Genomic DNA, 25,160 nt, shown 5'->3' with positions numbered 1-25,160 from the left:
TCTCCAAATTGATACAAGCCAACATATTATATGTACAGTGTGAAAATATTTGTATGCAATATGGTGTATCAAGAAAAAGTTCATTCCAACCGCTTCAGTTGACCATAACACATAGTATTATGAATGGTATGCTTGGGAAACAAGGTGCAAGGTACAGGTATTCAAATTTGTGTAGGGAAATAACTACTTCTTTGCTTAAGACATTTCAATAAAAATCTATGAATAAAGGTATTATTTTAAAAGTAAAATCACTGTAAATATGTTTTAAGACACAGGCAGTCATCTCTTTCAAGAACATAGATTTAGATTCAGACTTTAGTCACTTAATGTACGCTACGCAGTACTACTGGTGTCTTTCACCCCAATACTTCAACTCTAATGTTATTGGGAGAGCACTGACAGTTGTCACTAATCCCTTAAGCAACTTGTTCACTTACATTCACTACCTGTTCACCTCAAGTGCAGCTATGAAATAATCTCCAACTCACATGCCCCTTCCTTACCTGTATTAATGATATTTGTGGAATCATCACCTTGGTGTAACATTACATGCTGATTGTAATGTTGAAATATGCTGAATTTTATCAGTTGGTTCTGTTCTAGCCAATCGATTCCACATTCTAGCCAATGATTTTCCATCATCTATCTGACCAGTAAGTGATATCACTGGATCGCAGCCAAAGCGGTAGAAAATAAGACTTTATTTCCCATCAATCATGAACTTGCCCCCCTCCCAGGACCGACTTAAACGTGACCACAGTGCGTACACATGCAACAGGTGTGCCAAAGGCAAAGCGGTCTGCACCTGTTCATGACTAGACCGTGCCCAGCACCAGGACAATGGTCCTCCCACTAACTCTACCCACTACTATCCTGCTGTGCTTCTCTGTGCTCTCAACCCCTGTCTCCGCTCGCCATCCTGCTACCACACGGCATAACACAACATAGAGGGAGCATTCACATGCACCAGACATCACTACAGCCATCCCTACTGGCTATAAGATCACCAGGCAAGACCGTCAGCACAAGCTCGGAGGTTGAGTCGTCACCATAATCAAATGCGCATTAGCTGCACGACCTACACAGACACCCCCACCAACTACAATGATCTCCTCACATTCAACATATGCATCACAGTCAACTTCTCCCCAGGCAGAGCCCTCATAATGACAGACTACCAGGACCCTGTACCAATTTCACCAGCAACATCATAGACTTTTTTGCTCTCCTCATCAACATCAGCACCTTCCTCCTCCTTGAAGACCTTAACTTTCACTTAGAAGACCACACAATCTCAAACTGTACAGCACTGCTAGAAAACCTCGGCCACACAAAACGTTTTACTGACCCCACCCCCATAGTTGGATAGCTATTGGACCTAAATTTCTCCTTAATCAGCACCATCACAGTCAATAAGCCGGCAACTATGACATGGACAGACCATGCCATTGTCAGTTTCTGCATACCCATCCTGCACCACCACAAACCTACCACCACCACCATCGGACCCGCCTGCCACAGTCGGAAAAGCATCACAGAAGAGGAGTGGGCTTTCACCCTACTAGCCTGAATACACAAGCAACTTGCAGAAAGCCATCAAGAACATCAACAGCTATATAACTGAATGTGCTGACAATCTGGCCCCCCTCAAGTACCACCCAACTGCATGACTCGACCACATGCCAGCTGGTACACAGAGGAACTATGGTGGACGAAACGCCATTATATGCAACTGAAGCACAAATAGAGTGCAAGTCGTACAACCACAGATAAAGATATTTTCGAATCCACCCTAAGATACCACAAGCAGATCCGGAACACCAAGCACACAGCTCGTGCAGACCGCATTGGATCCGGCACAAACAGCAGCAAGGAAACCTGCACCATCAAAGATATTGCCACGCCTCCTACCGACACTAGCAACATCCCCACCTACAAGAGCTATGCAACAAGCTCTTGAAATTCTTCTGTAACAAAATTTCTTCTTCATTTTACAACTTCGATCCTCAACCAAACCCAGTCACTGTGGCAACCCAACTGGGCTGAAAAATTAACCCTCACCTCATGGCCTGCCATCACCATCATCAAAACCGCTGTTATTATGAAGACCAACCACTGCCCTATCTGACAGATGTCCCCACTACACCTTTACCAAAGTACTCTTACCGATCAGCACACACTGAACAACAGACAACCAATGCCTCTATCGACATTCCCATCACCTGGAAACACACCATTATCCTTCCCCTGTTCAAGAAACCATCCACTGACCTAGCCACACTCTCCAAATGAAGATCTATCTCCCTTCTAGCATTCCTGGCCAAGGTCATAGAGAAACCAATCTACCAATCCCTCACCACAAACTCAGCAACCACCAGCTCCTCAATGCCATACAGTCTGGATTCAGGTAAAATCACAGTATAGAGACAGCAAAAGTACTGCCACAGACAACATATGCATGATCCTTGAGGAGACACAGCAGCCCTCATTTTCCTTGACGTCTCAGCAGCATTTGACTGGGTCTCACACTCTATATTCATCAGACGCCTGCACGAGATGGGCATTCATGTACCGGCTCCCCGCTGGATCTGCTCCTTCTTAACGGACAGAACACAAGCTGTCAGCCTGGCACCTTACTGAACGTAAGCCTGCAAACTCATCTGCAGAATACCTCATGATTCATCGCTCAGCTCAACTCTCTCGTCAAGACGTACATGATCTCTCTGCCAACGTTTTCCATGTACACAACATCAACATCCTTACCTACGCCAATGATACTCAACTCACACTCTCCCTCTCAGACAAGATCCTACACACAAGAAACAAGTTCACCACCTGCATGACCAAAGTCGCTAATCGATCAAAGCCAACTGTCTCAAGTTGAACACTGACAAGACAGAAGTAGTGATCTTCAGCGAGAACAGCTCAACATGGGACACCTAGTGGTGGCTGGTTGAACCTGAACCCAACATCCTGACCAAGACCCTCTGAATCATCATCAACAGCAAAACTGAACAAGTCAACGCCGTCACTTCATCCTGCTTCCACATCCTGAAGATGCTGAGGAAAGATCTTCAAATGACTTCCAAGCAACACCAAAAACAACTGACACTACAACCTAGTCTCCAGCAGATTTGACTATTGGAAAACCCTCTAAGCCAAGATCACCAAGCAACTCACCAAAGGACTACAAACCATCCAAACCTCTGCAGCCAGACTCATTTTCAACCTCCCTCACAGAACTCACATCACACCACATCTCAGGGATCTCCACTGGCTCCTCATAGACAAATAAGCTAATTTCAAACTCCTCCCACACACATTCAAGGCACTACACAGCTTAGGCCCCACCTACTTGAACAGTCCAATCTCCTTCCACCAATCACCCAGGCAGCTTCACTCTGCAAGACTCCTACTGGCACACATTCCATGTATACACAGAACCAGATTATGAGGATGAGTGTTCTAAAGCACTCCACACCAGAGCCTCCTCCTGGCTTCTTGAATTCCACAAGAAGCCAATGACCTAGCTTTTGAATTCTTCAACCTATCCTAGGCAGTGCTAGGTAACACACCTACTCAGCACCAGGACACCTCTGTGAGGTTGATAGTGTGCTTTAAAAGAACATATAACATGTAAACTTCTATTCACTGTGTCTAATTTGTAAATCTATTTTTGCTCTTTCCTGTGGAGGAATTAATTTAAGCTGCCACTCTCTGCATTAATTTTTATTTTGTTCTAGGATTATATCATCATGTCAATGTCTTGATCTTCAAAATATGAGCGCAATTGGTAGAGGGAGGACTTGTGATTAGATTCTTCATTAAATATCTCAGCTTCGCTTTACTCTTTTTATTTACCCATATATGCAAGTCTACTTGCACAGACTATGCAAAAGATTACATTAGAATTCAAACAACTTCAACTATATTAAACCATTCTCACCAGCATTTCCATCTTCAGTAGCAGTTGTCTTTTCTGCTATTTTGGAGGGTGAGCCCGGTGGCACTTGGAGAAGCTCTTTTTGTGTAATGCGAGGTACATGTAGGCTGTCTTCTACCAGTTTCTTCGAGGGAAGGCCTAGCTGGCCCGATTCATTCCATCCCCATATATATAGGTCTCCAGCCACTTAAAGAAATAAAAATAGATCTAATTGATTGTTATAGCCACAATGGGATCTGTTCACACTGCATTACGGACAATAGCAAAACATTCTTTGAAATCATAATAAACAACATTTAGAAACCTGTAGCAAATTTCAAGCAGTCTTAAGCTGTAGTATGATTTGGCTACAAAATATCAGCTCATCTTTGTGTTATCATAAAAATAACATTGACAACTCTGACTAAGTGATGACTGTTGGCTAAACCTTTTATTGAAAGCACTAGAAGAAATACAACATGAGTTCATATTCGCAATTCTCTTTTTATTGCTGCACAAAGCATGTTTGTTTACTGGCAGAGGCATAAGACAGCAGCGTATTTAAATGACTGACAGCTTCTCAATGGAAGTAGAACATTTGCTTGATTCTGTGTATCAGTCATCATTGACCTGCTATTTACAAGTTGTCCAACTATGCAGCTAATGAACACTAGAGACTTTTAGGTACTGCTTTATGGCTTGACACTTTAGATGCTCTTCAAAGAACAGATGGGATGTGAGTTTAGTTTCCACAGCACCCTATCTCTTAGAACGGGAACGAGCCAATATCTGGCCAGTTTGACTAAGCCAAAGAAGCATTAATCAGTTCTATATATCAGAGTTTACATTTTCAGTGGAAACCCTAAAATAATGGTATTTGCAGTTAGAATATATATTTAGCTGCTGAAACTGGAAGAATAAACTTTATGACCACCACATTTAGATATGACGTGAACTAATGCAGCTTCAAAACTTGGAAAGTGTGGGTCGTTTTCCCCATTAACATAGTTTTTATACATAGAATATAGGTCAAAGTGTGTCTTAAAATGGTGTAGCTTATACAGATTGTGTGGAAATCTTCGTTTTATTCGAAGGCATAATTGTATCCTGGTTAAGACCCTCTTCTATCACAGGAAACTGCAGCTGGTTCATTTTTTCAACACCTTCCTCTTTATAGCAGGGAAGACAAATTTGGCCAAGTGATTTTCCACAAAGGCGTAGTCACTCCCTTCTACTATATTTCGTCTTTTTGTTTGTAAAATCCTCTGGATTGAAAGTAAATCTGAATAAGTATTTATTGAACTAACAGAATTTTCATCAAAAACCCTTTAGATGCTAACACGTAGTACAACAGAATACCATCAGATTGAGAAGTACATTTAGAGACTGCTAAAGGTAATCTCTAAGTGATGAGCAGACAGGCACAGCAACATTACAAATAAAGAATAAATATTTACCATGCATTTTGTTTCCTGCACATTATTTTCTTGGATCTCTTAGAGTAGGCGTTGAACACAGGTGAGTGTGGAGTAGAAGAGACAGGGTCATATGTTACTTTGGTACTTGATCAGATGCGGTGAGGATTTTAGGGCAGTACTAAACAATGGGAGGTATGTGACTGCTTTCTGGTTGTCAGGGAGTGAGCTGTAGTGGAGGGTTTCCAGGAGCTCAAGTGCTGGAACTTAACATAAAACAAGAGAAGGTTCAGCATGGTGGGTGGGCAGTGGTTGGCAGCAGTGCTTAATTTGAGTCAGGGGTTGTGGGTAGGGCCCATCAGCACCCATTTCTGGGGATCGGCACTTTGACCTAGAGCAAGAGTGAGAAAAACACAGAAAGGGGAAAGCAGGAAGAGAAAAATGGAAAAACAGTGACAAAGGGAGGAAATAGGGATGAAAAGGAATCTGCAAGACTGTGATAAAGAGGCAAGAAATGCTGTCTGGTGCATGAAAGGGACATGAAGCGGAATCAAGACCATAGCAAACAAAACAAGATGATGGCTAGAGAACTGAAACGTTTCAGCAACTCACCCCCCCCCTCAAGAGATCTTGGTTTAAGCCATTGTTTTTTTGCTCACTACGCCACCTAAGTTTGGACCCAGACATATGCAAATCAGTCATGACCCTGCTCCTCCAGCCCAAAATGCCAGGCCAGGTACTCCCTGGACCTGAAACAAGCATACTTGGACCGCTTTCAGGGTAACACCCTTCATCAGCCAGGCTAGCTTGAATCCAGTGACCCAGTGAGCAAGGAACCCACGAATGGGCATACCCTTGGCCACTTAGGGTGACAACAGCAAACTCAACAAGATGATGGACGGAGTGCTGAAGCATTTCAAGCACTCTCCCCCATTCAAGAGATCTGGGTATATCCATCATCGTTCTTTACCTCACTATGCCATCCCAGTTTGGACCCAGCCATATGCAAATCAGTCTTGACCCTGCTTCTCATGGGAACAGTCCAGCCCGAACTGCCATAGCAGGTCCTTTGTGGTGAATGAAAGGGGCATGACGTGGAATCAAGACCACACAACCTTGGTATGTGGCGCAGCAGCATTCAGTTGCGCCAGCTGCAGACTTTGGGCCAGGTACATATTCTATTACAAACTAAACACTAGGTGACACATTACAAGTTCCCTACATATGAGAGAAAGGCTTTGATGCAGTTTAGAGCAGTAAATATGTGAATTACCTGGACTCCAGCTTCGAACTGACACAAAATGGGAAGTGTAGCCCGGAGATCAAACTTAAATATTGCGAAGGGCTTCAGACAGCATTTGAATACTGAGGGACCCTATATTCAATGGTAAATACAGATGAAAAGTAGTAGCTCAGACCAATCTGTTAAGAGAAAAAGATAAAGAAGGAACCTCTCTAAGAGATGGCGGATATATAGCCTGAATATTGTTCAAGGTTTTGGAGGATGGAGTGCGTTGGGAATTTCTACATCAGGTGATATAATTACCATTACGATCATGAAAGCCTTTGCCAAACTGCAGGAAAATGTTGGATTACTTAAAACACAGTTCTTAAGCCATTTACAACTTAACATGCAGTCAAACCTTATGTAAATGCTATTATCTCCCCGAAGTTAGCCAATTGGAAGCCAAAATCGCCACGGCCCCCACTCGCCAACAAAGATCTCTCAGATTTGCAGGCATCTGACGCAATTCTGCTGGAGGATGACCTGGGAGAGATCGAAGGCAGCAAATGGCAGGACGTCCTCATGGCCCAGAGGGAGACTGCCATTGCAGCTAGGTTTAGACTCATACAATTCAGTTTTTTGCACCATGTTTATTATAGCGTAGGCTACTGTCTACATAAAATGGGGCTACTGTCTGCCTAATATGTCTGCAGTGTGATGTGGACAGATGAGGGGATATGAAATATTGGAAAGATTCTGGAATGAGATGGCAAATGCCCTAAATGATATCGCTTGAGTGCATAATTGTTCTCTCTGCATGTTGCACCCTTGTGTATACTGCAGATGAATTACAGACAGATTGATAGACTAAACCCTTCATCAGGCTCAGATTGGTCACTGCAAAGAGGAACAAGGCCCAAACATAGAGAGCCTCCTGTGCATCAAGTATTGCAAAGAAAAGTGCAGGTCTTGAGCACTGTAGAATATTGGAAAACCAAATTTTTGTGGATTGTGTGTTTTTCAGATGCCGCTGATTCATGTTTCGTATAAGTGGAAATAAATGTAATCATGGTTTGTGCCATGTAATGCATTTGCGTACCTCAAAAATGACACCACTACATGTATTACTGCTCCCATACATGTTGTATTGTTACAACGTTACAGTTAGAAGATGTAATTGAAGGTTACTATGAAACATACTGTAGCCTGTTCTGGTACAATGGTGTGAAAGACAGCTGAGTGATTAAGTATGACAACATGAACCTCAACCTATTGTCCATCATTTTCAATGCCTTGACCCAGTTAAGTTTTTATAATGCCATGGCCTGGACTGTAACTGTAGCTTAGAGGAGAAAGGAATTGTTAAAGGTTAAGGGTTATCACTAAATTTATGTCGCTCTATCTCTTCAAGGCATATTGCATATTTTTGGGTGTGCCCGTGATATACCCTTCCTTTGGCCGTTCATACAGAAACAGATTTGTTTGAAATTGAAAGGCAATACACAGTTTGTGTCATTCTCGGACAAAGTGACAGAGAAATTTAGAAATTTACCACTGATGCTGACCGAATGCCAACTTCCCGCTGCCACATCACCCATCGATATTCCCCTCAGTGCCTCCACAACTAGTGGCTCCAACACATTCTCCAGCCCTCCATGGCCAAGCTGCCCATGTCTGAGGAGATAAAAACAGCAATTATTTATCTAAGTGAGGCTAGATTGCGAAGGTTTGGCAATGTTTATAACAGTGGTTCATAATCTGAGGTCCGAGGAACGCTGGGGATCCTTAAGGCCTACTCAGGGGGTCTGCGACTCTTTTCCACAATTAAATAATATTAAAAGGAATACATTAAAACAAAGAAAGTATTTACAAATAAATAACCAAAACTGAAAATGTGAAAACTTTTTCGATATTGGATTGTGAATTAAACAAAATATTTGAGCATTTGTTTGGTGTGTACTTGTTTTTTGTATTTTGTGTCTTTTTATCAAGATGCAAATCATAGACATTGTTTAGGTTGGTGGTCCGTGAATTCAAGCAATCAAAATGTTAAGAACTGCCGGTCTTCAATTTTAGAGATCATCTTGAAAGTATGGCCTAGCCCCATACTTGGCTCATTGTATAGAACACTTACCAGGGTTTTTAAGAGTCTTCTTTAGTGCGTAAGGTGGGTTTTCTCCTTTCTAAATCAAGCTCCTGGGTTGTGTGGCCTAGCGGTGGATCATTAACCATGCAATCGACAGTACATCAAGCCATTCTCTTGTGCACCAGGAAAAGATAGTAATGGTTTCTCATTATGCTTCCCATCAAATGAGAGGGCAAATATGTTGAAGGTGTCTGCAGAACCAGTGAGGTGTAATCGAAACATATTTTGACAAAGGTTGGAGGGTGTAGTTTTAACTGAGACACTGGATCACAAATGCACACGAATGAAGCAAAGAAAGGAAGGCGGTATGTTGAGGCTAACCTTCTAGAGCAGCAGATGGAAGAGGGTCACAGATAAGCATGGCTAATTGACAGGTCTCAACTTTGCATCAGTATGTGGTATTGTGTATGTTAGAGTGCAAGATCAATTTTGAATCCAATGTAGCAGTTGTCTTGCCCTATTGGAATGACACCAATGACATGCAGGCACACCTACCTGCCAGAACCCCACGTGAAGACTTCCCAGTCAACGCTCACCAACAGAGCATGTTCCAGTCCCAGCACCAGCTTTTGCACCCGGATCTCGCAAGGAAGTTGCTTGAAGAAGGGTGGTTTTGGCATCACATAGCCATCTGCAGCCAGTGGAAGTGCTGTGAATAATCAACGTGAGGCTTAATGAACGCATTGATCTCAGTCTAAATTAAAGTTGATGCCTTCTTAAATCATAAACCTAACAAATACCTAAACTACAAAAGCATATTGAAGTTAAAGAACAGGCTATAGACGGGATGAAAGAAACCATCCACAACAAGAAATGACAACACAGATTAAGCAGTAGCAGCCTAATCGTTGAGGTCTCTAGCCAGACAAAAATATATATACCAACTCAAATTAACAGGTGAAAAATGACGAATAATGGAAGTTTTATGTTTATAATATGTGGATAATATTACGGTGTGTGGTTGTTTGTAAACCCATCGTAACGAGTTGCAAAATTATATTTAGTTATTCCATTATGCCTAACTGGCCATATTTCCCATCACAAAAGTAAGCTCCATGAAGGGTGTTGATGGTGGAGACGTCAAAAATACAACAGGAACCCTTTTAACCAACCAAGGTGAGGAGAGTGCTACTGAGTCTTTCAGCTGTCATAAATAGTTGACACTTTGACGTTACTACTGTATTTTGCAAGTTCCATCCACTCTGGTATGCTTTAGTTCCAAATGCAGCAAGAGAAAATAGGGGTTGGTTTTTATGCAGTTAGCTATCATTCGGTAAACTATAGACAGCCATCTTTGTTTCCATTGTCTTTCACTGAGTATACCTTTTTCTGTGTAAACTGGAAGGTCTATTTTCCAGACAGGATTTCCATGCAGACTTCCAGAGTGCAGTGAATCTGTATTCCAGCACCCTACACAGTCCTTGAACTTCAGCAGCATGTACTTCTCTGCTGCAAGGAGATCTTGACAGCCATTAGAAGGGAACTGTGTACACTGCTGAGGGCAACCTCCAAAGAAACCAGCCAGCAAAAGGTGCCCATCGACTAAGGAGAAGGGAAATTAAACATGTGTCACAAATCACAATACTCCGTTCTTATAGTATCAATAAAGGAACAAATAATGTGTAATATAACTACTAATGTCCACTCCATCTGTGTGCTTTGCGTATGTGTCTCCATTCGACCGTCAACCTTTCTATGCCGCCCCATTCTTAAGTTGCTCTACAAATACCACACTCAGTCTAACTGACCAGTCCACGTCTCAGTCTCTCTGTAGCCCATTATATTATTACTCTCCAGCTCACTAACTCTCGTTCGTTTCGCCAACCACACCCTCCGTCTTTAGCCCTAACCCCTCCCCTGTTTTCGTCCCAGCATTTCTGTCCCAGCTTTTCAGTTTCTTCCCCCTCAATTTTTCTGTCCAGTGCTCTCGGTCTCTAGCTCCCTTCTCAATGTTCCTCTCCATCCCAGTCTTCAGATTGTATCCCGTCCCTGGTAGCTCTCATCTCCAACTTCCCTCTTTAGTAATTTGTCACAATTCTCTACTCAGTTCTTTCCTCCATCCCCATTGCCGGTTCCCTGCTGCCCATTCCTTCTTTCCCGCCACCCTCCTCACACATTCACTTCTGTTCCACTTCAGCTGCTTCAACCTGGGGCCACCTGTCTTTCCCTACAGCGCCTTTCTGTGTCTTTCCATATATTCACAGTTGGCACAAAGTGATCCAAACAAAATTAATAAACTACACAAACATGGATTAACAAGTTCTGGTTGCATTTAAATGCCCTTAACAAAGCCCCCGAAGATAAAAACACTGAATAACATTTTCAGTTGAGAAGGGACAACACATTGCACTGATCATTACAACATGCCGTCAGAGTATCTGCCTACTACAATTAACATTTAGGGAAGAGAACCCTGTACGTCAAAATGCTAAACTGGGATAAAAGACAGTATGGCAACCTAGTCTGACCGACATGTTGGATAACAAGAAAGTTTTGATTCAGAGAAATAGACAACATGTATGTTAAATGTGTAGTTCAGAGCTATAACGCCCCCCTCCCAAAAAAAAAAAACATTAGTAAAATGTCCAGGGTCAATTAACGTGAAAAGATCAAATCTGTAATCAGATTGTAGTAATTTTAGTTTCGTTTTCATGACAGTTGGAATATTTTATTTCTTGACTAGCTTAAGCCAATTAATTATGGCAGCATGGCAACAAACAGTACTTAAGCAATCTGCCAGCCAGAGCCTTTATGACAGCACAGGCATTAGTTATTATTGTACAGCGTGTAGGATAAAACCACTAAATTAAATAAATAATAGTGTATTTTCCTCTTAATCCAGCCAATTTTGCTACGGCAAGTTAAAATCATCACTATGGTAAATGCCCACATCTACAAACATAGTTAACAATAACAAAATGAATTACCAAGTGGTATGTTTTAGACATATTTCACTAGTACTCACAGTCAACTCAGAAGTATTAAAGTCTGAATTGGCCAATCCATACTTTACACCACAAAGTAACATGTTGACCGTTGCAAGCATGCACGAGCTAAGAAGATGTAAATGCTTTTAGCCTGATTAAAATGTGTTAAGGTTTGAGTGTGCTTTTTGTGAGAGCAAAACCATGCCTAAAACTGTAGACACCCCAAAGCTGACCTCATACGGTTCTCCCAGAGATTAGTGTGCACAATAAGACACCTCCTGAACATCAAATTAGCAGGGAGAAACAATTGTAAAAATAAAGGAACTAGTCAAAAATTGAGTTCTAGATCAAAGAAAAGATAAATGATTTTATTTAAAAAATTCAAAAATTAGCAATACAGGGTAAGTGTCAGGAAGCAGAGTTATATAGAGAATGTAAAATCAGAAAATGTTCCAAGTCCTAAATAAGTAGCAGAATCAGTAAATAGTCCTGCAGTATCCCTAGTAGCATCAAGGAAAGCTAAAGAGATTTTAAAAACAATATATCTGCATCACTCCAAAAATCAAGGGGTTTTTACAAAATTATTGTATAGCACAGCAGACCAATGCACAAATTACTAATGGATACCACAAACAAAAGACATCACCAATTGAAAATTATTCCTTTTCTTGTTTATTTTATTCCCTTTTTCCTTGGTCTTTACATATATCTCTTTGCGATTGCATTACACTTTGCGGTGTTTAACGTTGTTGAGGTCCTATCAATCTTCTCACCATTACTTTGGTTAAGGTTTAACCTGTTTGGCTTTCACTACAATGGTGTCTATAATAGTTTTTCCACACAGTGTATTCCTTTTTTCACGCAATCAATTGGTGATGGTTTTTGTTTGTGGTACTTGTATCCATTAGTAATTTGTGCATTTGTCTGTTGTAGCCCTGATGAAGTCTGAGGTTATGTGCCTAGATGAAATACGTGTTGGCTCAACTTGTGGCGACTTGTTATATTGAAGGAGTGAAGCACATTGTATTTGGGTATACATTAAAACGGAATAAACCATCATGAAAATGGATTAAGAACACTACTACTTGGACTGATTACGTTCTTTCTGTGAATGTGGCTCAGGATTTTGAAATCTGTTTTTAAACTCGCCATTATGTTGGTGCTAACACACACTATGCAGGAGAAATTGGGTATCAACACAAATAGACAACATTGAAAGCATATACAATGTAACAGCTTTAGTGGACGCAAACATGTCCAAGGAGGCAACGTCCATCTCAAATCTATTCACCTATATATATGCCTTCACATAGATATGTGGGACTCTAGGTATGACACATGATGTCCACGCCACCCATGTGGATCTCAAAAATGGGAAAGGATGGAGGGTTGAGAAGATGTTGGGTTGCAAACTTGTCAGTAATCTAGGCTGATCTCTTTAAGCACCTGCTGAAAGAATGCAAAGTTGTACATTTTGGAGTGTGTGTGTGTATGTATCTCTGATGTCACTTCTACAAAGGTTGTCTACATTTCCAACTAGGTATTTTGGTATTTTACACATCAAGAGTACAATTATAAAGAACATTTACATGATTTAAGGAGGCTCTGTCAATGTCACATGTAACGTATAAAATCTGAGCTTGCATAACTATGACAGTAAAACATGTGGTCCACATTGATGTCACATATCAAAGACAGACATGTCATCTCCTGGTGGCCTGTTGCACTGGGAACTTCTCCCACCCCCATGGACCACGCATGTAACCTCAGCATCATACTGGACTCTACGTTTATAATTAAACGCCAGATCAACTCGATATCCTCATTCTGTTTCCACACACTCGGCCTGCTTTGAAAGACATTCAGATGGATCCCCACAGAATCCAGAAACATAGCCACCCACGCACACAACACCAGCAGACTCGACTACGGCAACACACTCTATGCAAGGGTCACCCAGAAACAGCCAGGAGACTACAGAACGTTCAAAATGCTCTCAACATCCCCCGCCGCAGCCACATAACACAACACATTCGACAACTCCACTTGATCCCAGTCAACAAGAGAATCGCCTTCAAGCTTCTCACACACGCCTACAAAACTCTCCATGACGCAGGACCAGCATATCTTTACCACCGCCTCTCATTCCACGTACGGGCCAGACAACTTTACTCTGCCCAACTTGCCCTGGCCACTCTCTCACGGATTCACAAGACCAGAACTGGAGGAAGATCCTTCTTTTACCTCGCCGCCAAGACCTGCAACACCCTGCCCCTCCACCTCAGGGAATTCACGTTGCTAACCCAATTCAGGAAGGATCTCAAGACCTGGCTCTTCGACTGAACCTCCATGCCCAGATGGATCAGCAGCCCCCCTCCCCAGTGCCTTGAGACCCTCACGGATGAGTAACCGCGCTATACAAATGCCGATTGATTAACAATGTTGTGTCAAGACATGGCTCACAACCTACATACACATTCTGTGATCATGCTCCAAGGAGCTGAACAAAATACACATGAAATGTCCCTGCTGATTACATATTTAGAAACACTGTTGTTAATTTAAAAGGGCTACTGTCATCTACATTCATAGAGCTATGGACTTAATCACTGCTGTAGGATTGCATCACAACCGTTTAAATGTTTTAGGAATATTGGTCTGTTGAAACTATGATCACAGTGGGGAAGGACGTGTATTGATTTTTCATTTATTTTATATTTGTGAAATTATTTTCCTATTTTATTTTTTCCCTTACATTAAATTTTATTTATTTTTATTGCTTAGAATTATTATCTTAAATATGTTTTAATGTGTTTATGTTGTTAGATATTAATACAAATGATTAGGTATTGAAATTATATATCTAAGCCTTTCAAAGTCCTACACATTTCCTGCTTTTGCTTACGTGAGAATGGGATTACTAAATATAACCCCACTAAAATCCAATACTTTTCCTACTGTTGCTTAGATTCGAGCCGGAATAGTAAATCTTACCTCTCTAACACTGTCCGCAATTTTTCTTACTTTGGACTAGGAATAGTAAACTTAACTGCTCCAAAGTCCAACACTCTCCATGCTGTTGCTTAAATTGGAGATAGAGGAGTCAGAATTAGAATAGTAAATCAGACTTCTTTGAAGTTCGACACTTTTGCTAGTGGTATTTACAATTATTGGGTTTTTTTGTTTATAATATTTAGATACAAGAATTGTACTTTTATTGAAATTGTAATTTTGTTTTAATTGTATTTTTTAATATGTTGGATATGTTCTTAATAATATGGGTTTGCTAATTTGACTTTTTAAGGTATTGTGAATATGGTACTTTTTAAATTATATAAATATGGTTTCATATGTTTAAATTATACATATTTTATTTATATATTTAGCTGCTCTCATACTTTAAAACTATTTTTATATTAACTTCTAAATGAAGTTTCATATTTTTATTATTTATAGTTTTATATTCATTTTTACCTTTGAGTTATTGTTAATTTTAATGTAATTTTTTTTAAAAATATGTATTGTTTTTATAGCTTTTAGAGAACAGATATTCATATATATTTATTCATGTTTTATTTACATTATTAAATAACCTATTCACTGTTAATTATTTAGCATTGTTAACATTTAAATAAATCATAAATAATGATATTTATATATATTATATATGCATCAATATTTTGATATACTTACCCTAATTTTGTTAATATTCTGTTCTACAATATTGTGGACTCAATATTTTGTTAGTTTACATACATTGTATGTAAACTCGATATTTTTGTAGACACTATTTTCGACATAATATTTTGGTGCCACAATGTTGTTCTCAATATTATGTCTTACGACCATCCTGAGGTGGTGGATGCCTCACATGAGATGTGCTGGGGGCTGAAGCACGGACACAACTGAAGTTTGTGATCCTGTCCAATTAAGTCTTGCACCTTGCACTTAGGCTGTATACCTACCTCTACCAATGTCTCAATCAACACAAATCGCTACCTCATCACTCTTTGCCTTTACCTTTTGTAACACCACTATTTGCCAACCCCAATCACTACCTTACCAAGTCTTTTTTAGAATTATCTTGTTTAATTAATTCTTATATCTTTACCGTACCAACTGGTGTAAACCTGGCCTCTTATTCAAACATTCCTAATTAAATAAACTTCAATTTTAAAGAAGTTTTGGCAAAGGCAATAGGTCATGTCTCTTTACTTTTCCCTTGCTTGTTGCGGATGTTGTTCAGCATTGAAAAAAATAATCCCCACAACAATTACATATTCGTGCAGTAATGCATCATAATGTGTTCGCATACATCAGGGCGTTGCACTTTCTCTGGCATTGGCACCAATACGGTGACCTATGCAATCGCATACCTCAGGATGCAGAGGTCATTTTCTGTTATTTAGAATTCCAAGATAGCAGCCACCTACCTCAGAGAAGTAGATTTAAAACAAAAAAAGTGGCCAAAGTGCATTTAGGGGCAGGGATAATCTGATAGCAAATTGCAACAATTGGGACATCCTGAAAAGTTACAAGAAATGTTATGGAAAAGAAAAAGGACATGGAGGGTTGGTGGAACAACAACCGCTGGCTAGCAGTGGGGAATAAGGAGTGGTGTGTGAGCAAAACCGTCCTGAAGAAAAGCCGAAGAGGAAGGCTTGAAACATGTAGACCAGGAGTAACACATACATTATATTGTGCACCTCCAACACCCCCATTTTTAACAATACCAGCCACATGACTCAATAAAGTTTAGGTCTCTAGTGGCCAGGTATTTTTTAGAATTTTTGTTCACTCTCTCACTGACCCTTCCACTCCTATTTTTTTTAGTAATATTGCCCACACCTTCCAGAAAGTGCTCCCATGTCTCCGTCGGTTGCAGCACGCCCCGCCCCGCAGCGGGAAGAACCCGATGATGAAACATGCCACCAAGTGATTGCCCACACCTTCCAGAAAGTGCTCCCATGTCTCCGTCGGTGGCAGCACGCCCCGCCCCGCAGCGGGAAGAACCCGATGATGAAACATGCCACCAAGTGACCTTTTGGTGGGTGAAGGTTATTTTAGGAAAAGTAAATGTTTTCCCTTAAGGAATACTACTACATCTGGAAGGATATCAGTTTAAGCTTTCTAGTGGATTTCTGTTGATGATCTAGTCCTCAGATCCCACAACTGCTCCTTCATAATGTTGGTAATGGTAGGCACAGATGACAGACAGACCTAAGATTTGAGACTGTGTAATGTGTGCCCTCCAATACATCTGCAAAGCAACTAAATACTGCAGCAAGGTCTCTGGCAAGGGATTGCTGAGACAAGATGACTTGCCTTCCATTGTTACAGAGCCATTTAACTGCATCCACCGACGACATAATCTTCTTTTCATGGCTCTTTTTGAAGGACTCTATGGACTCCTTTATCTCTTTATGGGTATTAGCCATTCCAGTGAGAGTCGTTATGCCTTGCTCACCCGTGGTAAGAACCTCCAGGTTGACCACAATGGATCCATAGATACGTCTTGGACAAACTTGTTGAGGAGCATCTCTGCACTCTGCTGACAGCCTTATGGAGGGTCTCCATACTCTTCTTAACCCCTTCCCCGCTCATGACGGAACCGCTCCGTCATGAGCCATGGTTGCCGTGTGCTCATGACGGAACGGTTCCGTCATGCCACGACCGTTGGCGGCCGCTCCGCCCACGCGGCGCTGTTTCCCCGCCTGTGCGGGGGGACAACGCAACTGAGCGGAGTCATGACGGAACCGTTCCGTCATGAGCACAGCTCAACCGTGGCTCATGACGGAGCGGCTCCGTCATGAGCACAGCGCCGCCGCGCTGCCCCCCCGCACCCCCCAGCGCCGCGGCGGAATTCCCGCCGCGGCGAAGGGGTTAAAGACTTTATACGTAGGCTTCAGATATAGTATAATCTTTGTTGCCAACTGTAAATGTCATGGTGCAATCTCTCCAATTTACATGCTGAACTGATCATCATTGCATTGTTGGCACTCTGAGGGGGAGTCAGTGGCTGGCATGTACATTAGCCCAGTGTTTGTTTAGTGTCTCCATCTTGCTATCTGTATAGGATTTCTGTTAGGGCCCTACATGTTTGGATATGTTTTCATTTTTTATTTACATGTACATTTTGACATCTTAATGTCCTCTAGATTGTTCAACATAATTGACATGGCGAGGATTTGCCTGTAATGGCAGAACAACTGCAACAAGAACGTTAAGAATGATATGATGTACTATCCACCTATTTGATGTGGATTCTATATCAGATCATCTACTATCCAAGTATGTTGCATTACTTTATCGTGTGTGAGTGAAACAGAATGTGCAGTCTGTTATATTAATGGACATTTAATAGGTATATCATTATACATGTAGGATGTCTAATATTTTAATGAAATGCATGTGCACATGTTATGTACATGGGTACAATACAGAAAGGGATAGTGGTTAAATTCATTTTACATAGACTCCATGTTTTTTTACTGAAATACAACAGATTTCATTGAGGAACATGTGTGGTGGTACATGATGAGCCATCTTTATTGGGTCAAATGGGTTGCTTCCTCATGCTAACATGATCAGTTTGACTGAGGATGACTTGGAGTTAATGTAATATGTGTCAGAATGGTAAATTCAGCGAGGAGAGGAGGCTTGTAGTGTAGTTATCGTACGATAGCTCTGCTGGACTCTACCCATTTTCCATGATGTTAGTGTTGTGGGTGTACTCTGAGATACAATGTGTGAGCCATGTGCAACTTATTTGTAGTAATTATTTTTACACTGTCAGATGATAAACCTAAATTTTCATTTTGTCGTAGAGCACTTTTCAGATTTATCTTAACCATGACACAGCTAACCACATCAAAGGCGGACAGATTTCGTATCACAGAAATCCAGTGAATTTCTAAATATGTATATGGATCTTTTTTTCTTTCTCACATTGATCAATTTTTACAACGTGCTACTTGGACATGCTTCTTCTACGTGACAAATGTGAGCCTAGACTGATAATGTGACAGGCATTTCCTTGAGATATTGGATGCTGTGACTAATAAACCAGCCTACTTTGCGTCCAAACTCACAAAGGCAGGCCAGTCAAGAATTCTAAGAAGCAACAACACCCTGCTTCTCTCCCACCTTAAAAACACAAACAAAAATGCCGGGCCCCAGGGGGAAGCAGAGTCGCAGACTAGTCTTCCCCCGGGGTCATTCGCGCAGGGGAGGACCAGGTAGGGTCAAAGGGTGGAGTTAGGGGGTGGGTATAAGAGCACAGGGGAGGAAGGCGACTTCCTCTTCCTGCGCTCGGCACCATCGGGAGGGTTTAGCGAAGGAATTGTGTGGGGCGTAGAGTAGGGCTAGGGCTAGGGCCTGGTCCGTTTTCGGCGTGTTCAGCCGTTTGAGTGTGTCGGGCAGGGGCGGCCGAGTATGGCGTACGACGGCAGCGACGGTGTGGCGGCCGCTGAGGAGGTGAGGCGGGCGTTGTTGGTTCTGGGGCGGGCGGGAGGATCTCCTCCGGCCCGGTGTGCTGGGGGAGGCGTGGGTGGGCTTTGAGAGGGCCCCGCGGGCGGCTTCAGCGGGGGTGGCGGCGGCGGTACTGGCATGTCAGGAGGCCCCTTTTCATCCAGAGGAGAGGTCCCCAGAGACCCGATAATATCGGATATAACTGTTTTGCTGTTATATTGTCCTGGAGACTATGTCAAACAACCAAATGATTAGTGCTATATTTTAATATGAGTATGACTGATGTATGTGTGAGAGTATGATTTGTATTTTTATATGATTAGTCACGAGATCATGTGTTAGGGTGTTTTGGATATCGTTAAATGAAAATATATATGTGATTAAGCAATGATAATAATAGTGAAACTCTTTTAATGAATATTCATAAAATTCAAAAAAATATAAATAAAAACTGTTAATAAATACATGTTTCTTTTTGTTTAATTTTACCTTTTTGATGATGGCAGGTGAGAACTCTTTGTAGTCTCAAATAAAATTATATAGGTCCTGAAAGAGCTTTTCCCTTACTGTCTAGTTCTTCCCCCTTTCTCTTGGACCTCAAAGTATGTGCTAAGGGGGGCCTTGTGCTTAGATTTATTGCCGCTGCCGCCGCCACCACCTTGTCAGTCAGGGCTGCGCGTGAGGGGGCGGGGCACTCGGCGCTCGTGGCAGGCGCGCGGAGGCCGGCGTAGGAGCCTGCCTCCGCGTTTGAATTTCCCCCCGCTGGAATTTCATGCCCTCGGGGCTGAAGGGAGCGTGTCTGCTGCTCGGGCCGCGGAGGAGCTGCTCTCGGGGGCATTTTCAGACATCGGTCAGACTGGTGTGGTGGAGGGGGCGGCGGCCATGGGGGCTATGGGGCCCGGGGATGCTCTGCTGGTTGCTGGGGAGGGCGGGGAGGAGGAGGCGGTGGCGGTTTTGGGAGGGGGAGGCTTGGTGGCTCCCGGGGGCGCAGAGTGCGCGGTGGTTGGCGCGGGGTGGGCAGGGGGGGCGCGGGGCGGCAGATGATGGGCCTCTTGATCTGTCTCGGGGGTCTAGGGACTCTACCCCCGGTTTGGCAGGTACTGGCGCGGGGGGCCAGGGAGGGGGGGTTGTCTTGGGACCGTCCGGAGGTAGTGTGACGCAGGTGGTGCCCACACAGTCTGCTTTTGGGCCTCCTGGAGTGGGGTTTCAGGGCTCCCGCCCCCCCCCTCCGCTCCCGTGTTGTGGCGCTGGGACGTGGGAGGACAGGCTCCGGGAGCAGCGCATTTTGGCGCAAGTGGCCGCAGCGAGGAGGGCGGACCAGAGCGCGGGGAGGGTGGGGGCGGTGTGGGAAGTGGAAGTCGAGGGGCCCCCGTCGCCCACGTCCGAGGAAGAGAGGTAGGCGGAGCAGGAGGAGTTGCTGAGAGCAGAGAGGGCGAGGTCGCGGGCGGGGGGGGGAAGTGTCAGGGGGCCGCGGGGGCAGGCAGGGACAGCCGGGACGGCTTTGAGGCCCGATGGTGCTGGGGCCCACTCAGGTTCGAGCGGCCTGAGGGGTAGGGGGGGATCCAAGCCGGCGGCTATCGGCAGAGTCCGGGGGAGTACGGCGGGGTGCAAGACGGCCCCATGTCGTCGTCACGAAGCAGTAGGGCGGTCCGCGGCGGCCATCCCTCCGGCGCGGGCGACGGAGGCGGGGGTGACGGGGTCACGGGTGTCTGGCACTGTGAGTGGCAAGGGTGTGAAGAGAGCGGTGAGAGAGGTGTTGTGGATGCCGGAAGGTGTGGAGGCAGAGGTGGAGTTGGATTATGGTGAGGAGAGTGAGGAGCTTGAGGACGGGGAGGTGAGGGATGACTGTGACCTGACGAGCGCGGGCAAGGACAACAGAGAGGTTGGTGTGTTACAGGTGCCCCAGAGAACGGCGGACAAAGAGACGGCAGTGACACGACGGGCGGCCCCTTCCGGAGGACAGCCCAGCGAGCGACATCCGACATTGGCAGGTGAGCAGGCTTGGTTGTCTGTGTGGGATGGTGGCCCAAAAGATGGGAGGAAGAAGGCTTGTAGGTCGATTGGGGTGGGAGACGGTTCAGTGAGGGACGCTGGGGAGGCTCTGAAGGGCGGGCTCGCGAAAAGGGACAAGTCGGTCGAGGGCAAGGCGGTGACTTCGGCAGGGGTGCAGACGGAGAAGGATGACGGGCCTGGGGACAAGGGGGACAAGTCAGGGGTTAAGCTCCCGAAAAAGCTGCCCTACATGGGTTTGGCTATGTCCTTGGGGTCGCATCTGTCCGAGAAGATTAGGGGTAAGATCTGGAAACACGAATACGTGGATGTGTTTAAATTGTTGCATAGGGAGGTGCAGGCCAAGGAGGGCTCAAAGGAGGAGGAGTGGGAGCTGACTAGGCGGCCGAGGGTACCCGTGACCATGGAGAATTGGACCTCGGCATTTCTTATTTATGCCAGCATTTATTGCGAGAAACATCCTGACAGGGCGATCGCATTATGGAAGTATATGGACATAATTAGGAAGGCTCAAATGCAGTTTGGGTGTTTCGCCTGGCTGAGTTATGATGAGGAGTTCAGGGCGCGGGTTAGCGCGAACCCCGAGAAGCATTGGGGTGAGGTGGACCAGGAATTATGGATGCAATGGATGGCGTCAACGCATTCCTCAGCATCGACGCATACGGCTAGTGGTTTGCCAGTAACGTACCGGTCTTTTCAGTCGCATCCCGCTCACAGTGGGGCGGGAGGGAACGCAACAAGTACAGGGGGCGCAGGACAGGCCAGCAAGCCCGGCACTTACAATACTGGGGCCTGTTGGAGCTACAATCGGGGATATTGTTCCAGGTATCCGTGCAAGTTCAAGCACGAATGTTCTAAGTGCGGGGGGAAGCACCCCCTTTCGCAATGTTTTACGCTCACCACTCCTTCCGAACAATGGAGGAATTCCAAGGGTCGGGGACAAGCTGGACAGGAGGGCTCCTACACTGGTTAAGGTGGAGGCGATGGCCCCGTGGCTCTCCCTTTACCCGGATAGGGAGGCCGCCTTGATGATTCAGTGGGGCTTTACGGAAGGTTTTCGGGTCGGTTATCAAGGTCCCAGATCACGGAGATGGGCCGACAATCTCAGATCAGCGAAGGAATTGCCGGGGGTGGTGGCGGCCAAACTCTTGAAGGAAGTGGAGGAAGGGAGGATTGCCTGGCCGATGGAGGATTTGATTATTTCTCCGTTGGGGGTGGTGCCGAAAAAGGAGGAGGGTGAGTTTCGCATGATTCATCACCTTTCGTGGCCAGAGGGACAGTCTGTGAACGATTTCATCGCGGAGGAGGATTCACGGGTGCTTTATGCGTCGGTGGATGATGCGATCCGCCTTGTGCGGTTGTGTGGGCCGGGGGCGGAATTGGCGAAATGTGATGTGAAGTCGGCTTTCCGCCTGCTGCCCATTCACCCTGCGGATTTTGCGCTCCTCGGAATGCAGTTCTGGGGGGCCATCTTCGTGGACAAAGTCCTGCCCATGGGGTGTGCGATTTCATGCGCATTGTTCGAAATGTTTAGCACTTTCCTGCAGTGGGCATTTACGCAGCTGAGTGGGCATCGGGATGTCACGCACTATCTGGACGATTCCCTGTTCCTCGGGAGGGCGCGTTCGGGGGACTGTGGCAGGGCTCTGACGGGTTTCCAGGAGTTGGCGAGGCAATTTGGGGTCCCTTTGGCACCTGAAAAGACGAGTGGGCCGTGTTGCGTGTTGACATTCTTGGGCATTGAGCTGGATTCCATTCAGTGGACAGCGAGGCTCCCGGCTGCAAAGGTGGTGGAAATTCAGGAGTGTCTCCAATGGGCGATTGGTGAGAAGAGGATCGCGTTGAGGGCGGTACAGCGGCTGTTGGGGTTCTTGAACTTTGCGTGCAGGGTGGTCAGGGCGGGACGGACGTTCTGCAGGCGGCTCGGCATGGCCATGTCGGGGGCAGTGCTTCCACACCACAGGGTCAGGATCACCATGGGAGTGAGGGTGGATCTGCGGATATGGCTGTTGTTCTTGATGGAATTCAATGGGGTGTCTTTGGACTTTGTGGAGGAAAGAACGGTTTGGCAAATCCAAATTTACTCTGATGCGGCTGGTTTTGGCATTTTCTGGGATGGGAGGTGGTGCGCCGAGACTTGGCCGGATCACTGGATGAAGCAGGGGAGGAGCATTGCGTTTTTGGAATTCTTCCCTTTGTTGGTGGCTCTTGAAGTGTGGGGTCCAGAGTTTCAGAACAGGGCGGTGTTGTTCCATGTGGACAACATGACGGTGGTCGAGTTGGTCAACCGACAGAGGGCAAGGGATCTGAGGGTGTTGCGTCTGTTGAGAAGTTTCATGCTGAAGTGTTTGCGTCTGAATGTGATTTTTCGAGCCAAGCATGTGCCGGGGGCGAATAATGACATTGCGGATGCTTTGTCTCGTTCGCAGTGGCAGCGATTCCGGCGATTGGCACCTGGAGCGGATCTGTGCAAGACGGGGCTGCCGGATGGCATTTGGGCCCTGGGGGAGTGAGGGTGGTAGGCCTAGTGGAGAATTCTGTTGCTGCTACCACCAGGCGGACCTACAGACTGGCGTGGGCGGAGTTTGGAGCTTTTATGGGCTGGAGCAGGGATTCTGCCTCTGGGGAACAGGCGACGGTGGAGCGAGGAGGGTTACAGTTTGTACTGCACTGCATGGACAAGGGGTTGTCGGCTGCAACCATTTCAGGGAAGTTGGGAAGTTGGCAGGAGTGTCATTTTATTGTTGTTTGTTTTTTGGTTTTGACCCTACAAAGAGTATAATTGTGAGTAGGGTGCTACGGGGTTGGAGCAGGGAGAGAGCGGGGGGGACTGTTCCGAGGGAGGCTATAACGTTTGAGGTGTTGGTCCGGTTGGTTGCGGCGTTACCGCTCTGTTGTTATGAGGAGTTTGAGGTTCGGATCTTTCGCTTGTGTATGATTTGGATGTTTTTTGGGGCGTTTCGGGTGTCGGAATTGTTGGGCACGCGTGCGGGGGAGGGGCGGAGGTATGAGGAGATCAGATTGGATGCTGGGCGCCTGGGCATTTGGCTGGGGCGGTCCAAGACAGATCAGTTGGGACGGGGCAAGTGGGTGTGGTTGAATGAGAATGGTGGTGGGAGTGTATACCCGGTGGCTGAATGGAGGTCATTTGTACTGGCTAGGCAGGTAGGGGAAGGAGAGATTTTCTGTCATAGGTCAGGGGCACGGGTGACGGCGGGGCAGTTGTTGGCAGTGCTGCGCATGGCATTGGTGCGTGTGGGTTTGGAGCTGGCGGGGTTTGGAACTCACTTGTTTCGGATTGGGGCGGCAACGGCGGCGGCCCGGCTGGGGGGGTCCTGGGATAGGATTCGGCAGATTGGTAGATGGAGGTCGCGGTGCTGTGAGCGGTATGTGCGGAAGTGATGGGGCTGGTCGCAGAGAGATGGAGTCTGTGGGGGATAGGGGGTGGCTTCTTTTGTGTGTGTATATCTAACATCTGTTTCTCCCTTAGGTTGCGTGGGAGGACCTGGGGCCAAGACGGTCACATGGATTGTGGGGCATTCCTTTGTGCACTGGGCATCGAAATATGCGGAGCAACAGGTGTACGGCCGTAACCTGGGACTCAAAGGACAACATCACGAGGTGCACTGGTGGGGAAAAGGGGGAATGCGATGGGGGGCACTACTGCCCTGGCTCGCGAAGATGGTCCCACAGAAGGGTTGCCCGGATCTGTTGATCGTCCATTTGGGGGAGAATGATTTGGTTCGGCTGTCGGGTTTGGCGCTCTTACAGCTGATGCAAAGAGACTTGGAGGTACTGAAGCACAGGCTGGCAGGGACTTGAATTACCTGGACTGAATTTGTTCCGAGGAGAATCTGGAGAGGCGCTGTTAAGCATGGGGCAATTGAAAAGGCGAGACGGAAACTTAACAGGGCAATGCGCGTTTTTTGTGGGGAACAAGACATTAAGGTGATCAGTCACCCGGGACTGCGACTGGAGGAACCTCTACTTTTTAGGGATGACGGGGTGCATCTTTCCAGAATGGGGAACGCGTACTACATGATGG

General features: G+C 45.3%; 1 protein-coding gene across 5 annotated transcripts in view; it reads right to left on the bottom strand.

Moving 5' to 3' along the window:
* RCCD1 (RCC1 domain containing 1) overlaps positions 1–25,160 on the bottom strand; it is a 198,195-nt gene that overhangs the window by 134,367 nt on the left and 38,668 nt on the right. For 4 of the 5 annotated variants that reach the window (XM_085644384.1, XM_085644380.1, XM_085644382.1 and 1 more), the window contains exons 2-5: positions 10,032–10,250; positions 9,204–9,357; positions 8,115–8,236; positions 3,947–4,129 (exon numbers count right to left, since the gene is read on the bottom strand). In XM_085644384.1, coding sequence (XP_085500510.1) covers positions 3,947–4,129; positions 8,115–8,236; positions 9,204–9,357; positions 10,032–10,250 — 678 coding nt within the window. The remainder of the gene's footprint in view (positions 1–3,946; positions 4,130–8,114; positions 8,237–9,203; positions 9,358–10,031; positions 10,251–25,160) is intronic. The other variant, XM_085644385.1, reaches the window with a different exon arrangement.

This window comes from Triturus cristatus, chromosome 3_1 (genome assembly GCF_964204655.1).
Source record: "Triturus cristatus chromosome 3_1, aTriCri1.1, whole genome shotgun sequence".
NCBI lineage: Eukaryota > Metazoa > Chordata > Amphibia > Caudata > Salamandridae > Triturus > Triturus cristatus.
Note: the sequence above shows the minus strand (reverse complement) of the source record. Positions and strands in the feature narration are given on the sequence as shown.